The sequence below is a fragment of the Peromyscus eremicus genome, chromosome 11 (assembly GCF_949786415.1).
Source record: "Peromyscus eremicus chromosome 11, PerEre_H2_v1, whole genome shotgun sequence".
Classification (NCBI taxonomy): domain Eukaryota; kingdom Metazoa; phylum Chordata; class Mammalia; order Rodentia; family Cricetidae; genus Peromyscus; species Peromyscus eremicus.
Genome location: NC_081427.1, coordinates 55,235,634 through 55,253,176, shown reverse-complemented (window position 1 = coordinate 55,253,176; position 17,543 = coordinate 55,235,634). Strand labels below are relative to the sequence as shown.

The 17,543-nt window shown below is 40.3% G+C and overlaps 1 protein-coding gene across 1 annotated transcript in view; it reads left to right on the top strand.

Annotated features, from left to right (window-relative positions):
- The window catches only part of Fam169a (family with sequence similarity 169 member A), a 54,931-nt gene that overhangs the window by 32,212 nt on the left and 5,176 nt on the right, over positions 1–17,543 (top strand). Inside the window, exons 6-11 of the mRNA XM_059276269.1 lie at positions 1,101–1,280; positions 8,418–8,546; positions 9,354–9,469; positions 12,318–12,357; positions 12,759–12,909; positions 14,720–14,876. Coding sequence (XP_059132252.1) covers positions 1,101–1,280; positions 8,418–8,546; positions 9,354–9,469; positions 12,318–12,357; positions 12,759–12,909; positions 14,720–14,876 — 773 coding nt within the window. The remainder of the gene's footprint in view (positions 1–1,100; positions 1,281–8,417; positions 8,547–9,353; positions 9,470–12,317; positions 12,358–12,758; positions 12,910–14,719; positions 14,877–17,543) is intronic.

Here is a 17,543-nt window from a genome sequence, read left to right as displayed (position 1 = left end):
TTCAGGATTCCTGATTGTTGTTGTGGACTGTGTAGAAAGAGCCAGGGCGAGTAACTGGACACATGGGTAGTGAGACTTAACTGAGAAAGTCAGAAAATGGGTAAACTTGAGGGAATGTGTTTTCAGATTGTCTCGACAGAATTTGGTTATAAATAGTATACATCAAATGTGTAAATTGCTATTTGTATTTTAAATAACATTTTTGTATATTCGCATACCACGCAGTTCACCCATTTCAAATGTATCACATCTCACCAATTTTAAATAATTTTTTTAACTGCAAAAGACAAAACTGTATACAATAGGAGTCACTTCCATTTCCAGTCTTTGGCAACCAGTAATTAGTTTAGATCATATATCATGTGGCTTGTATCTAGCTTTTTTCTTTCTTTTTTTTTTTCTAAATCTCAAATCTCATATATATTGTAGTGTGTATCAATACTTCTTTAAAAAACTTACTTACTCATTATATCTGTATTACTGTTTTGTTTTCATGTATGTATATACATCATGAGCATGTCTGGTGTTCTCAGAGGAGGAAGGCATTGGATCCCCAAAACCGGAGTTAGAGGTTGCCATCATGCGGGTGCTGGGAACTAAACCAGGTCCTCTGCTGAGCCATCTCTCCAGCTACAACACTTCATTTCTTAGGACCAAGTAACAATGTCTTATGTAGTGTTCTAGTCAGACTTACTGGTTGCTGTGACCACATACTTGAACAAAAGCAACTGAAGGAAGATTTATTTTTGGCTCATGGTTTTAGCAGTTTCAGTCCATGATAAAGACAGGGAGAAGGTTAGGGTTATGTCTAAAGATACTGTTATATACATGTAGTCAGAGTCAAGTATGCAGGTCATGAAACAGAATCGGCCATTTGTCTTATATTGCTTGACCATTAGAAAACATAAAATAACAGCTATTTATTCTTCTTATCACATGTATACATTCGAGTGTATAACACTTTATATTATAGAATATATGCATTTCTTTGATGTGCCTCTTAACATAAGGGGAAAACTATTCAGAAACATTAACTCATATTTACTAAATGTATGTGTAGTTTAATGTGTACAATTCTTTGATCTCTCTTACTACTGCAGGAAGCTTATGTGCCTCATTTCTTACTCAGAGTTACCAACTGCCAGTTCTTGATACAATGTTTATAAGAAAGAAATACAGAGGAAAAGATTTGGGGCTTCATATGCTGGAGGACTTTGTTGACTCCTTTACCGAGGAGGCACTCGGCTTGCGGTATCCGCTGTCTTCTCTCATGTACACAGGTAAGTGGACTGAGCTGAAACTTGTCACCTGAAATTTGTTTCTCCAGAATATTGTAAATGTATAGATACCAGTTTTAAATGGGATTAGCATTTTTGCTTCCTAGAGCTTAACTTTTCAAATGTAATTTTATTCTATGCTATCTAGTTGTTACATGGAGCATAATAATCTTTTTAATGTGTGAAGTCAGGGCCACACTGTAGGCCAGGTTGGCCTTGAAATAGTGACCTTCGTGCCTTAACCTCTGAGTTTTGGAATTACGTGCCCAGGAAGACATAACATTTTCTGCAAGGCTTTTTTCTTTTTTTCTAAAACTTGCTTATTTTCAGGTGAAAATTTTTGTGTCTTTCTCACTGTACTGTACTTTTCCGATTCCTCTCCATTTTTCTAAAGCCTTCCTGTAGTTTTCGTCTCTTAGGGTGACCCTGCAGAGATGTCTTACTTAGGTAGTCTGCCACCCTCATCCCCACCCCCACTGATAACCAAAGCTCCTAATGGCCTCTCCTTTTCAGAGTTGATTACAAATAAACCATGTTTGGGGGTCTCCGAAAATACCATGGCCAGCAGAGTAATGATCCACTTGAAGCAAGAAGGAAATCCAGTTCAACATGACTCAGTAGTCAGCGTTGGTTCAAACTTCCAGAGTCTGGCACTGGGCAGTTAATTTTAAGCATATTTAAGTATAGTACTTGGAAAAAAGTTTCCTGGTGTAACACAAGCCCATGTCCACAATAAAGCTTAAGGCATAATTCGATCAAAATTCTTTTCAAAGTACCTGTCACTTCTTGCATGAAAGTGGGTTCTATAGATAGGTTACATGTGTTACCCTAAGGGCCTAGGGGAGGCTCTGGTATGACAAGTGCTCTTAACAGTCATGTAGATAGTGCAGAGGTCACTTAGGCTGTTAACCACTTCTGGTCCTGTATGTGGGAGCCTGGGGGAGCCAGATGTGGCCTGGCCCTACAGATAGCACAGAGGTTGCCTCGCCTGTTAACCACCTTAGTTCTCAGCCTTGTGGTCAGAAAACAGGTTATATATCTCCTCCTTTGAATAGACAACCTTGTGTGTTCAACATTCCTGATTTTCCTAGTGCTTATCTGTGAGTACAAGGACATCTGTGCCCCCTACACCCAGTTATCAGAGACAGGTCATTCTACTTGTGCATTTATTTACACTAACTCATATTCTCTCGTTAAAATGGAATCTAACAACTCCTAGGGTCATTTGCATTCTTAAATCTAAGTGTGCACTATTTAATAGTCTGAGTGTAGGATAGGTGTTGGAGAAAGACTTCATAAGGTTCTGACCTCTACTCTTCCTCTTTAATAAACCATCTTTTAGAATGCTTGAGTGCTTGTGTGCATGTGTGCCTGCCTGCTTGCCAGCCAGTCACATGTGTGCTAGTGCCTGTGGATGCCAGAAAGGACATTGGATCTCCTAGAGCTGGAATTACAGGCAAGCTGTGAGCCACCCAACTTAGCTGTTGGGATCCAAACTCAGGTCCGCTGGAAGAATAGCAAGTATTTTTAACAGCTTGAACCATCTTTCCAGCCCTTCTTTTCAAGTTTTGTATCAGTATTTTATACTGTTTATTATAGGAAGTTTTTATCTTTTTGGTTAAATTTATTCCTAGGTATTAATTTTAAGGTTCTAGTAAATGAGGTTGTTTCCCTGATTTCTATTTCTAATAACTTGACATTAGTGAGTCTGGGACATGGCTCGGTGAGTAGGAGCACTTGCTTTGAAGGCAAAAGAACATGAACTCACATTTCCAGCTGCCATCTAAAAGTTGGGCATAGCTGTGAGTGCTTGTAACCTCAGCATTTGAAGGTCGGAGATGGATGGATTATCTTGAGCTTGCTGGCCAGTCAGCTCTGCCAAAACTGTGAGCTTTGGGTTCAACAAGAAACTCCATTCCAGATAATAAAACAGAGAGTAATAGAGGAAGATACAAACATCTTCCAGCTTCTGCGTGGATAGGTGCATGTACTCTGTACATTCACATGCAACACACACTCCACCCAAGAGTAAATCCGTTTATAAATTAAATACATAAACAGGAGCTGGAGAGATGGTTCAGTAGTTGAGAGCATTAGCTGCTCTTCAGAAGACTCGTGTTTGAATCCCAGCACTCATGGTTTCCCACAGCCCTCCATAACTGCAGTCCTGCTGGGTCCTGTTCTCTCCTCTGGCTTCCATGGGCAGCAGATACACAAGTGGTGCACAGACACATGCAGGCAATGCCCACACATGAAAGACTCCATTAAAAAATAGTTTGCCATTTCTGAGTAGCAGCACTGATGTTTTTATATGTGTTTGACTTTGTGTTCTGCAAGTTTACTGCATCTTCGAACATAGAATTGAACAAGACAGATGTTACTGAGGAATTAGAATTCTCTTTTACAGGTTCTTAGTCCTTGGTAAAAATAAACTAAAAACACACTATCAAACTTGAGAACTTGAGAGAAAAACCACAGGATTGCCAAGCTGTAAGTCCCAGCAGCTGCTAGGAGGAGAGAGTCGGAGAAGAGGAAAGAGTGAAAGTCAAGTGTTTGAGTTCAGGTCAGCAATGGAGATGTGTAGCAGCTGCAGCAAGGGCCGAGGGTGTGTGTACAGAGACAACAGTGAGAGATCCTAGAACATCGCGAGAGTGTGCTTGAGAGTGTGGTCAGCATCCCAACATTAGACACAGAGGGCAAAGGGAAAGTAAACTCTTGAGTTTCGCCTCAGAAAAGTGGCAGGTTTAGCAGTGAGTATTTGTGAGCAACTGCCATAAGAGAAGGGCTCCTGGGATGTGTGAGGCCATTATCTCAAAAAGGAGATAATTATCCCTCCCCATCTCCTTAACACGTCTTAGGTAAATCGGTGTTCCTAAGTAATTGGCAAGCCCAGTGGATTAACTTTTTTTTTTCTTTACTATAATCCTTTTTCTTTCTCTTTTTTTAAAATTAATTAACCAGTTAATTTTTTCCCAGCCTTATCAGTTTCCTCTCCCTCCCTTCTCTCCTTCCAATCCTTCCCACCCCCACCCCCCCATCCACTTCCTCTACCTTCCTTCAGAAAAGTGCAGGCCACTCATGTATATCAGCCAGCCATGGCATATCAAGTTGCAGCAAGACTAGGCACCTCCTCTCCTATTAAGACTGGACGAGACAACTCAGCAGGAGGAAAGGGTCCCAAGAGCAGGCAACAGAATCAGAGACAGCTCCTGATCCCTCTGCCAGGTGTCCTGCAAGAAGACCAAGCCACACAGCTGCAACACATGTGCAGAGGGTCCAGATTAGTCCCATACAAGTTGTCTGGTTGGTGGTTCAGTCTCTGTGAGCCCCCATGAGCCCAGGTTAGTTAATTTTGTAAGTTTTATTGTGATGTCCTTGGCCCCTCTGGCTTCCATAATCCTTCCTCCCCCTCTTCCACAGGATTTCCTGAGGTCCACCTAATCTTTGGCTGTGGGTCAGCATCTGTTCTATCAGTTGCTGGGTGAAGCCTCTCTGATGACAGTTGGGTTAGGGAACAGTCTATGAGCATAGCAGAATATCATTAGGAATCGTTTCATTGACTTTTTTCTTTTTTGCCAGTCGTGTTTGGTTCTATCCTAGGTCTGTGGGCTGTCCAACCTCTGGGTCCTAGCCCTCCAGGCAGTGTCAGGGGTGGGTTCCCACTCATAGTATGGGTCTCAAGCTGGACCAGTCATTGGTTGACACTCCCATAACTTTTGTACTACCTTTGTCCCAGCATATCTTGTAAACAGGGCAAATTGTAGGTCAGAGGTTATGTGCCTGGGTTGGGGTCCCAGTCTCTCCACTGGAAGTCTTGCTTGCTTATAAGAAATGGCTGATTCAGGTTCCATATCTCCCATTGCTAGGAGTCTAAGCTAGGGTCACCCTCATAGGTTTCTGGGAGTTTCCATTGCACTAGGTTTCTAGCTCATCTCAGAGATGCCCCTGATTCCAGTTGTCTTTCCTGGTACTCTCCCTTCATCCTCCCCCAACCTGAAACCACCTGTTCCCATGCTCACCCCCCCCCCTCCCGCCCCCACTCAACACCTTCTCAATCCCCTCCCTCTCCCCTCCCCCTGTCCACCAGTGATGTCTATTCTGTCTCCCCTTCACAGTGAGATTCATGAATTCCCCTTTGAGCCTTCCTTGTTACTTAGCTTCTTTGGGTCTGTGGATTGTAGCATGGTTATCCTTTACAGTTAATAGTGGATTTACTCTTAAGGGAGGGGATTGTAGTATATAATGTTCTCTTCTTTGGAATGATGAGCAGACAGATCTCTGTGAGTTCAAGGCCAGCCTGGACTACACGGCGTGTTCCAGGACAGCCAGAGATACATAGAGAGACCAAAATAGACATACATACAAACAAACAAATAAAATGTCATGTCTCCACTCATCTAATAATGAATGAATGAATGAATGAATGGATGGATGGATGAATGGATGGATGGATGAATGAATGAATGAATGAATAAAATGTCATGTCTCCACTCATCTAATAATGAATGAATGAATGGATGGATGGATGAATAAATGAATAGATAAAATGTTATGTCTCCACTCAGGGCCAGAAGATGACCAGGAGGAAGCAGCTTTCCCTTAATGGGTCTTAGTGTTCCCTGAACCTCCACCTTCTCATGGTGAAAGCTGATCATGAGGGAAGGGTCCATTTTGAGTGGCCTCCAAGCCTGCTAATTCCTGTCTAGCTGCCTTACAGTCGTCTTTGTCTTCCTTACTCCAGCATTTCAGACCATCAATAGCTGACATAAAATCTAAACAACTCTGGCCCTGATTTGATGCCATAGATGTAAAACTTTACACCAGATCTCAAGTGATGGGTCCGCAAAGCAGAGACTCACTGAAACTATTATACATACTTATCTTATGTATAATATAGTGTGTATATTTTAAAAGTCTTTGTATTTAAGGTTGGCAAATACTCAAAAATCTGAAGGGGGGAAAAAAACCAATAAACTTTGGTCTCAAGCATTTGGAATAAGAGCTACCTAACTGGTGGATGCAGAACCGTCTTGGTGTATGAGAGTTGCCTTGGGTTAGAGTTCTCATGCTCCAAGAACTACTTTTCTTATTCCAGCCCAGGGGCATAGACTTATGGGTTGAGAGAAGGATTGGAAAATGCCCAGTTACAAGTCAGTCTATGGATTCACACTAGGTATTTATAATTTGTTCACATGATAGACTAGTATCCTACTGCTCTTGTGTTTAGTATGCAGATTAGACATATTTGACAAAAATTTGTTTTTAATGAGAATTACATATAGGCTCAGCATGCCTCACCAAAATACACAATGCTCCAAATCTGAAACTTATTAAGCATATGTCACTCAAAAAGTTTCATGTTTCAGAGCATTTTAAATTTTCAAATTAAGTATGCTCAATAGCCTATAGCTCAATAGCTATAGCCTATTCAAATATTTAAAATATGAAAAACTCTGAAACATTTAGCATTTCAGATATTTTTCAAATATCTCTTAAAATGCCAAAAAGAAAAGAGGAAAGTGAGGTGTCCAAGTCATTCAGTGAGGTAACATAACCTGATACCAAAAACATGACCAAATGTTGGAACCCACTAGGTTTCCTAGTGGCTGTATCCAGCAGGACTGCATAAGAGGTTGATTGGACCACAGGCCTGGGTACCAGGTGTCTGAGATGGTCTACACTTGACCGTAACTAGCAAGGGGGAGGTCTTTTGCTCCACCCCTTGGCGTTGTTATAAATAGACTTTAGAATAAAGTTCTGGGCCGGTGGATAAGGATCCAGGCCCACCCGAGTCTATCCTGTGTTTTCTCTCTGTTTCTCTCTCCCTTTTCTATTTCTCACTAGAGTTCCTCAAGAGTTCCTGGGGTGAATAAGTGTGGGGGCTGGTCCGCCACAACCAAGGTAACTCACAAAGAGTATGCAGTGGTCTCAGTTACAAGTAAACTCTTGATGCTGGAGAGAGAGCTTGGTGGTCAAGAGCATTAGCTGTGCTGGGGGGTGGCACATGCCTTTAATCCCTCAGGCAGAGGCAAAGGCAGAGGCAGGCGGATCTCTGCGAGTTTGAGGCCAGCCTGGGCTATAGCATGAGTTCTAGGAAAGGCTCCAAAACTACACAGAGAAACCCTGTCTCAAAAAAAAAAAAAAAAGAAAAGAAAAGAAAAAAGGAGCATTAGCTGCTTGAGGGAGTGTTGCACAGTTTATCATCTATACAGTTCATCTCCTTTGGGGCTGTTTGTAACCCCTCCCCTTTCCTTTGTCTCTAGACATAATTGCACTCCTGAGGTCAGTGCATCCTTCTTCCTCATGATGTCATATTTGCATGTCCATAACTTTAAAAAGCATAGTGTGTCATGTGATTGTTTTCATTTTAGCCAGTCTTTACAATTGCGACGGTATTTGTCATTTATTTCTTTATTTACACACTTCAGTGGTATTGTACACAATGCTGTGTACTCATCATCACTGTATCTAAACGTTCCTCATGCTGAACATGAATTCCCTTTTGGTAACCTCTGCTTTGTGTCCTTGTGAATTACCTGTTCTAGTTAGGTCACCTGAGTGGAATCAAATAGTGTTTGGTCTCCTGTTTGTCACTTATTTTGACAAACTAGCAAATGTTTTCCTCTACCATTTTGTGTAGTATGTTAAACTTTACATAGTGACATCCTTTTGTACATGTATTGTACTGACATTCTTTAGATTTAGCATTCAAAATTCTTATTTGGAATTTTGTAAGATTTTTACTTGTAAGATATTTATGATTTTATGTGTATGACTGGTTGGTTGGCTTGCGTATTGTACACCATGTGAGTGCCTAGTACCTGTGGAGGCCGGAAGAGGGCATTGGATCTCCTGGAACTGGAGTTAAAGACAGTTGTGAGCCATCATATGAATGCTAGGAATCAAACTCAGGTCCTTTGGAAGATCTAGAAGAGTAGCTAATGCTCTTAACCACGAAGCCATCTCTCCAGCATCAAGAGTTTTACTTGTAACTGAGACCGCTGCATACTCTGTGAGTTACCTTGGTCATGGTTTTGGTGTCAGGTTATGCTTCCTCACTGAATTACTTGAGCACCTCATTTTCCTTTCTTCTTTTGTACTAGTTGAGATTTCTAGGAAATTGTTAAATGTGTTTTTCAGCTTCCAAGCAATACTTTGAAAAGTATCCGGGAGATCATGAACTTCTTTGGGAAGTTGAAGGGGTAGGTCATTGGCATCAGCGGACACCAGTCACCAGAGCATTACAGAGAGAAGCAATTAAAGTTACAGGTAAGACTGGTAGAATATGGGACAGTTTAAAAAGCAGTTGCTGCTAATGCTGGTGTCTGACACCTCAGAGCAATGTTGTGATCTTTCTGGTTGCAGACCTACTTAAAAGTTTTTATTGGGCTTTAACTTTCGAGTCACTAATAAAAAACAGACTTAGAGGGGGCTGGAGAGTTAGGCAACACTTGCTGCTCTTGTAAAGGATTGGATTCAGTTTCCAGCACCAGTGTGGTGGCTCACAACCATCTGCATAACTCTAGTTCCGTGGGATCTGATATCCTCATCTGACCTCCTCGGCACCAGGTATGCACATGGTATACATACATACATGCTGACAAAATACTCATGCACATTAAGTAAGTCTAAAAAGTAAAATTAAGTGGTAGAGGTGCATGCCTTTAGTCCCAGCACTCAGGAGGCAGAGACAGGAGGATCTCTGAGTTTGAGGCCAGCCTGGTATACAGAAAAAGTTTCAGGACAGGTTCCAAAGCTACAGAGAAACCCTGTCTCAAAAACCAATAAATAGATAGGTAGGTAGGTAGGTAGGTAGGTAGATAAAATTAAACAAAAGACAAAAACAGGCCTAGACTAGCCCAGATGATGAAATACTGCAGTAGGAACTGGCAGTAAAAAAATCAGTGTATTAATGAAGAAGTGTGAACTAGGCTTTGTAAAGGAGATAGAGCATACCTAGATTCTTCATTCTTTGTTGTTTATGCTGCTCTTGGGAGTTGATGAGAATCATTAGATACTATTAAAATGAAAATCAAATAGGACTGGTTTCTAATTTAACATTTTTTCTGTACACAGAGATTTCTCAATATGAAGCTAGAAGACCTGTGTCTGGAGAATATGGTCTTGCTACTGGACTAGAATATGAACCTGGAGTGGAAGACAGCCAGTCTAGTGAGATGCAGGTACACTTTGTGACCATCATAGGAGACAGCAATGGCTTTGTGTCCTTTGTTTTTGTTGTTTATTGTTTTGGTGATCATGAACATTGAACAGGGGGACTTATGTGTGCTACAAAAGTGTTTTACCAGTGAGTTAAGTACGTCCCCAGCCCAGCCCCCCTTTTACTTTTAGTTTTGAGGTAGGTCTCATCATGTTGGTTAGGCTGGCTTATAGTCTAGCTTGGCCCTGAACTTGAAAATATCCTCAGCCTCATGGCTTCATGAATAGCTCAGATTGTAGGCTTGCACTACAAGGCCCAGCTTACCTTTTAAATGTTAGTTTATATTCAACAAATTTTGGTAATTACAACTGCATTCATTTTCTTGGTGGCTTCTGTCAACTGATTATTAAAGATTTAATGCTTTTTGAAAAATATTTTTAATGATGTTTACAGTATTACAAGCTAATTAAAGCTAATTTTAAATATGCAAATATAAAAGGAAAAGTACATACTGTTACACAGATTATTAGCCATTGTTAATTTTTTGTATGTATACCTAATACAATTTATATTTCGTGTCTTAATTGACATAAGAGTTAACTATTTGGATGAAGTTTTTATACCTGTCTAAGGATAACAAATAATAAAACTACTGCAAAATCAGTTTATATATACATATTTCTATGTTTAGAACATCATAGTGTCTGTTCTTTTTCTTCCTTTTCTTGAGTTTGTTTTTGAGACTGAGTGTCATTTTGTTGCTCTGGCTGACCTGGAACTCACAAAGACTCATCTGCCTCTTCCTCCTGAGTTCTGGGACTAACGGTGTCTGCCACCCTGCCTGGCAAGCCTCTGTTCTTTTTATGTTATAGTCCATATCCCTTAGATATATATTCACATACTACTTTCAGTTATCATAAAAGCAAGAAAAACTAAAAACTCTGCTCTTCCTACAAATGTAATAAAGACTATAGTTTATTTTAATATGGAGCCAAATAATTTTAAATGTCATTTGAATGAGAATATAAGGTAGTAGCAATATGTCATAAGGTTAATAGCATAAATTGTATTTTCTGTCATTTTTCAAGTTCATATTCTTCATACTATTCTAATATTTTAGTTCAAGAAAACTTTACAACCACTTACATAAATTTATTTTAACATCCGTGGTTCGTTCTTTAGGTGATGGTGGTATTTGGCTTGCTTTCACTTATTTGTGCACATAAAACATTACATGTGTTTATCTTTTGTCATGTTTATCTTTTCTAGTTGAACAACAGGCTTCTTGAAGGCAATATTTTTATTATACATTTGCCACAGTTAACTTCTTTATAGTCTATAATTAGACTTTAAAATTTCATTTAACACATAATATTTGCATATGCTTATGCAGTATAATGTGACATTTTATTGTGTACATTATGTAATGATTGGATCAGGATAATTTGCATATCCATCACGTCAAAACAGTTGTCATTTCTTTTACTGGCAACTTTCAAATTCACATAGCTGTACTAGTTGTTGTGAAATACAGGATGAAATTTTTTTAAACTCTAAATTGATCTTGGATGTGTGTGCCCACCATGTTGTAGTTCAGTAAGTGTGTATGAGTGGATGAATGAATGGGTGTATGAGTGGGTGTGTATGAGTGGGTGAATGAGTGGATGGTACTTTATAATGGGGCGGGTATCAGAGCAAGAAGTGGATGTTCAGAGGTAAAGGTATGGTTCTTGAATACCTGAGAGAACTAGATGGTCCACTGTTGGAAACATAAATAAATTGCGGGATAATAATTGCCTTAGTTATTATAGCAAGTGATTGAAGGTACATAGCACAGGATGATTTAAAGGACAGGTGGAGTTCTATGAAAAGGGTTGTTAGGACGTTTTAGAAGAGAGCATGTAAAAGAAACGTAAGGGATAATTTAGAGATGGCAAACTTAATATGAAAGAAATAAATTATTGAAAAGTTTTTTAGTTTGTATTCTGTACAGTGATAAAGTGTTGATTTAAGAGTTTTAAGCAGGGGCTGGAGAGATGGCTCAGAGGTTAAGAGCACTGACTGCTCTTCCAGAGGTCCTGAGTTCAATTCCCAGCAACCACATGGTGGCTCACAGCCATCTGTAATGAGATCTGGTGCCCTCTTCTGGCCTGCAGTCATACATGCTGTATACATAATAAATAAATAAATCTTTAAAAAAAAAAAGACTTAAAAAAAAAAAGAGTTTTAAGCAAAGGAATTGCACACTTTGATTGGGAAGCATTCTTTCATTGTGTGTAAAGGATTAGATAGGCTGTAAAGTGTGGGACTTGACCAGGGAAGAAGCTGTTTGGAATTGTTAGATTTAAGATGGTAAAGGCCTGGGCTAAAGCAATGGTGAGAGGAAATATAGCTCTGCGAGAGCCTTCATTTAAAGTCAGCAAGCTTTGTGATTGGTTGAGGGATAGATAGGAAGGACTCATTGCTATTACACAGGTCGTTGCTAGAATGACTAATTGCTGTTGCCATTAGTGTGGGTAAGGAATAATGTAGGAAATCCAGGTAGAAGTTGGGGAGCTTTATTTGTATGTTTTGATTCATCAGCAATAGTTACCTAAGTGAAGAGAGTATGCAGAGAAATCCAGGAGAGCAGGTAGCTGTGGACAGAATGCTAAGACACTCCAAGGTAAACCTCTAACATTTCAGATCCTTGGATAAATTCTTAAGCTTATAATGAACCAAGGGATATAACATAACCTTTTAATTTGAAGGTGTATTTCTTAACAAAAAGTACTATTTGAATACAGTTAAATATTTTTCTTTGAAACTATGAACAAAATAGGTCCATAGTGAGAAAGGATAGTTAAAACATTAGATTTTAATCTTTATCTCTATTTTAGATCCATTCCCTAAAAGATGCCTTTGCTAGCACGTCTGAAGGTAAGAAAACCAGCTGTTCTTTTAGTAAGTGTTCTAGCTCTGGACTCTCTTGCCCCTATTACCCTGGTTTTACTGTGTGTGAACTCTGAGGGTGCTGTTGAGCCCCTCCTTCTTTCTTGTAACATAGGGATCATCATGTCTGTACCATTCCCCAGATCAGTAAGAGAGATCATGAGTGAAAGTGCAGAAACAGTAAGCTCAGATAAGAGGAGTGGACATTGGCAGTCATTTGATAATGAGACAAAGGCTGACATTGTTGTCCGAGCTTGATCTGAAGGAGCGAGTAAAGCTATAACGGGGCAGTGGGTGGATTAAGCTGGTGTAGTTCTTGCATTTCTGTGTGTTGTGATAGGTAGGTAGTCAAGCCAATAGTCAAGTGCAGTTTTACTGGTTTCCCTCAGGGCCAGAAAAGACGCCTGTTTCCACTCGTCCTCGAAGCAGTCATCTAAAGCGACCAAAGATCGGAAGGCGGTTTCAGGATTCGGAATTGAGTGGTTCTCAAGGGGAAGATGTAAACAGTGCCCAGACTTCACCATCGGCTTCAGCAGACAAGTAAGGAGGGAATGGTCTTCACTCAGTGTTTCGTGTGTTGTCGCTTCAGTACTGTTGGCCTCTAGTCCTGAAGGTGGAGCTGCTTTATTGTGGTGCAGCAGGTATGCTTGCTCAAGAGTTTGTGTTTAGGTTCTGCTTCCCAGGAGTGTTATCTGAACAGTGTGATGGGAAGCCCAGTCAGTAAGAGGCTGGAGTAAACCTCCAGAGGAAACTCCAAATCCTGCCGCTCTGGGTGTCATGTGCTCTTTTTCTCTTTAAACTGTCTGATTTGTATTTCTTTTTGCCCCACTTGCTCCTTTTCATTGTAGATCTGCATAGGAGTGATTGTGATTGTTATTAATCACATGGTGGAATGGTTATTAGGAATTTTAAGATCAGATTGTCTTGAAATCTCCTCTGCTGAAGAAATTGTTCCATTATTTTTCAGTTTAGTTTCAGGCAAGTTCTTAGGATAGGGGCAGGAGGCAGCCACATTCTTTGCCAAAACAGCACAGAATGATGTCTAGCCAGTTTCCTAAAATTCTTCCCTCTGAAGCCTCTTGAGCAGGATCTCTACAGTCCACATAGTTTTCAGCACTACTGTCTTCCAAGCGCCTACTAGGATGGTCTGTTAAGCTCTGCTTACAGCATCCAACTACTTTCTTAGTCCAAAGTCCCAAAGTCTTCCCAGATTCCTTTAAAAAAACAACGCAGATGATCATGTCTGTCACAGCAATATCCCACCCCCCACTACCAACTCCTTAATTCTGTCCCTAGTACAGCAGTTTTTTAAAAGACCATGGCAAAGGCAGCCTAAGGAGGAAGGGTTCGTTTGGATGTTGGAGTTGTGGAGGGTTAGGTGCACATTACTATCATAGTAGAGAGGATGGCAGGAAGCAGGCAGGCATGACTCTAGAGCAGCAGCCCAACCTCACATCCATCCACAGACAGGACACAGAGAGCATGCTGGGAGTCTCTGGAAACTTTAAGCCCATACCCAGTGACACATCTCCAACAAGGCCTGACCTCCTAATCCTTCCCAAACAGTCCCAGCAACCAGGCACTAAGAATTCAAACATAGGGTCCTGTGGGAGCCATTATTTTTTAAACCACTGCAGTACATATTTTCTAGTTCTATCCATTCACTTACAAATTTCATGAGTTCATTTTTCTTTACAGCTGGACAGAAATCCATGGTACATATTTACCACATTTTCACTATCCATTCATCAGTAAAAGGACATTTAAGTTGTTTCCATTTCCTAGCTATTGTGAATCGAGTGGCAGTGCACATGGCTGAGCAAGTGTCTGTAGAGTATGATGTTAGGTCCTTTGGTCCTGTCAAGTAGTCAGTACCTATAATTGTGGACAGAAGCTGTGCACTAAAATTATTGGAAGTCAACTGGGGTATATGTTTATTCCAGTAGAGTAGATGAAAGGTTTAGTTTAAATAGAGAAAGTGTGATATTTTTAATTGAACTAAATAACAGGCCAGAAAAAGAACAAATTTATCAGGATGAAGAGATTCATTTTGGACCTACAGAATCTAATGCTGATGGAATAGCATTTAGTTATCTAAATGTTTCTATGTTAAGAAGGGATTCTAGGTTGCTGAGGCTGGAGGACTGTGAGTGAGCCCCAAGTCAGGCTGAGCAATTTTATTAGCAAGACCTTTTTCAAAATAAAAAGGGCCAGGATTGTACAATGCTTTGCCTAACTGTACTGGAGGCCCTGACTTCATCACCTATGCTGTCTCAAAAAATGGGATCCTTCAAATTTTACCTTGATCTGTAATAAGAAAAAACAAGAATGGTCTTGGTTTGTTTTCTAGAATAGAATGTTCTGCACGCACATCAGAGAGCTCAGAAGAACTCCTACAAGAAGAACCTGAGCAGAGAGTGGTTGAACTTGAAGATGAAAGCAGTGATAAAGATGCCCAGGCCGCACCAGAAGCTCAGTCACGCCTGGAGAAACAAGATGGTGGCAAAGTATGACGTCACTCGTTAAATAAAGCAGAAAATGTCCTTGACCATGCACTGCTGGAGACAGAAGGCCGTGTTCTAGAATTGTGCTCGGTGGTTAAAAAGTACCCATTAGCTGGGATAATAGGAAGGCACATAGGAAGATCCTTCAGTGTATTTTGAATACAGACTGATAAGTGGAATTAAACATACATAAGTACACAGGGATAAAGCCTGGTAGAACCAGGTAGGGCCCAGGCAGTCAGTCCTCAGTTGCCCCTGTGCTTTTGTTAGAAGAATTAATAATGAGTTATTTGGATTTGGATTTTTCTTATCTATCTATCTGTCTGTCTGTCTATCTATCTATCTATCTATCTATCTATCTATCTATCTATCTATCTATCTTCAGATGATTTTATAAAATCTATCTATCTATCTATCTATCTATCTATCTATCTATCTATCTATCTATCTATCTATCTATCTATCTTACTTCAGATGATTTTATAAATTCCTGGAAAAAATAGGTAAAGTAGTTACAAAACAAAACAACACCCCAAAACAAATAGATAAATTCTCTGTGGCTAAGGAAACTATTAAATTTGGCTTGATCCTTGAGCTCTTTATATGTGTATTATTCCTATCCTCCTTTCCCCCCTCGACCCATTGTCCTTCCTTTTGGATATCTTCAGTCCTTTTTACTTTACACGTTCCTTGTTGTTTCGTATGCACCTGAGTTTCTTGAAAGTCTTTCACCTGTTTCCCTAGTGTATACAGTATAAGAATAAAAGTCCTACCAACTTTATTACTATTATTTTTAAATGTGTATGGCTGTGTTGCCTCTATGTATGTCTGTGCACCACTTAGGTGTCTAATGCCTACTGCTTTTGAAGGTCAAAAGAGGGGCCAGCCATGGTGGTGCACACCTTTAATCCCAGCACTGGAGAGGCAGAAACAGGTGGATCTCGGTGAGTTAGAGGTCAGTCTGATCTACACAGTGAGTTCTAGGACATCCAGGACTGTATAGAAAGACTGTCTCAAAAATTGAAACACGAAAAAGAGGTCATGGGATTCACTGGACCTGGAGTTACAAACAGTTTAAGTTGCCATGTGGGTGCTGCTGATTGAATCTGGGTTCTCTGGAAAAGCAGCCAGTGCTCTTAACTCTGAGAAGCTCTCTAGCACTCTTAGCAATTTTCTTTAAGCTATAATATACAGTGTGTATCATCTAAGTGTGTCATCTGGCAAGATATTGAGCATATGTTATTACAGCACTCCAGTGACAGCACCATTGGAATTCCAATAGCTTCTCTTAGCTGTTGGGGGTGGGTGACTACTTTACCTTCCTTAAGGTTCTATAGTTTCCTGGCTTTGTAACAGTTTAATCTTTGTGAGTTTTGTTTATTTTTTTGTTCTTGTATATGTATATATGTCCAAGTCTGTGCATATATGTTTCAATCATGCTTTTTTCTCCTAAGAGTGTACATTCTAGGAAACTCAGTCCTTTGTTCTTTGATTTTTGGTTCACGGCCTATCTTTTGGGGGGTGGGGGGGTGCACATACTCGTGTGGACACATGCAGAGGCCAGAGAAGGATGTTGGGTGCCTTCCTCTATTGCTGTGTGCCTTAGTGCTTTGAGATGGGGTCTCTCACTGAACTGAAACTTGCCTTTTATCCAGACTGGCTGGTTAGGCTGGTTGACCAGTGAGTCCAAGATCCATTTGTCTCTGGTTCCTACTGCTGATAGTTACAGGAACAAGCAGCTGTATCTATATCCATTTTAAGTGGATGTGGGGATTTGACTCAGCATACCAAATGCTCCTTAACAACTGAGCTGTCTCCCCAACCCCAGGTCTTTATCTATAGTGTAGCTTGCCTCCTGCATATTTTTGTCATCTTAAATCCAATAATACTTCTGATTTTTTCTTATGTTTATTTTTAATTATGGGGGGGTATTTCTGTGTGTGAGCATCTGCATATGAGTGTAGGTGCCCACAGAAGCCATAAGAGGGTGCTGAATCCTCTGGAGCTGTAGCTACAGTTGTGAGCCACATAACATAGGAGCTAGGCACTGAACTAGGCCTCTGCAAGAGCAGCATTCACTCTTAACCTCAGCGCCATCTTAATTCTTCCACGTTGAGTCTCCTTTTCCGTTTTGTTCAATCTGTTCTCAAATCCAAAACGTGGACTGACCTTTTCTCATTGCCTATTACTTTGTGACCACAGTTCTGTCTTACATTCTGTTGTTCTTATTTTCTTCCCTTTAACATTTCTCCACTCTGGTTAGTCCTTTTGTGAGTTTACTGGATTACCTTCTGTTTGTCATCAACTCTGCACCACTTGGTATAACAGTAAAATGTAGATAAATGATTGAAAATATTCTCTTTTTGTGAGAATCTCCCTTTATGTAATTCAGTCTGTCCTTAGAATTGCCATTATATTTACTGTTCTCAAACTTGAAATTCTCCTGCCTCAGTCTTCCAGATACTAGGATTATAGTCATACCACCAGGCTCAAAACAAAACAAAGAAAAAGAAGGAATAGACGGAAGGAGCAGGATCTTTTCATTGAATCTCAGACCCACATTGTGTAACCCCTGGGCATCCTGGTACTGCCCTATCACCAGAGAATAACAGGAGTGTGTGGTCCTTGGGAACTTCTTTCTTGGGGGGCGCATGGGGCGGGGTGTTTGAG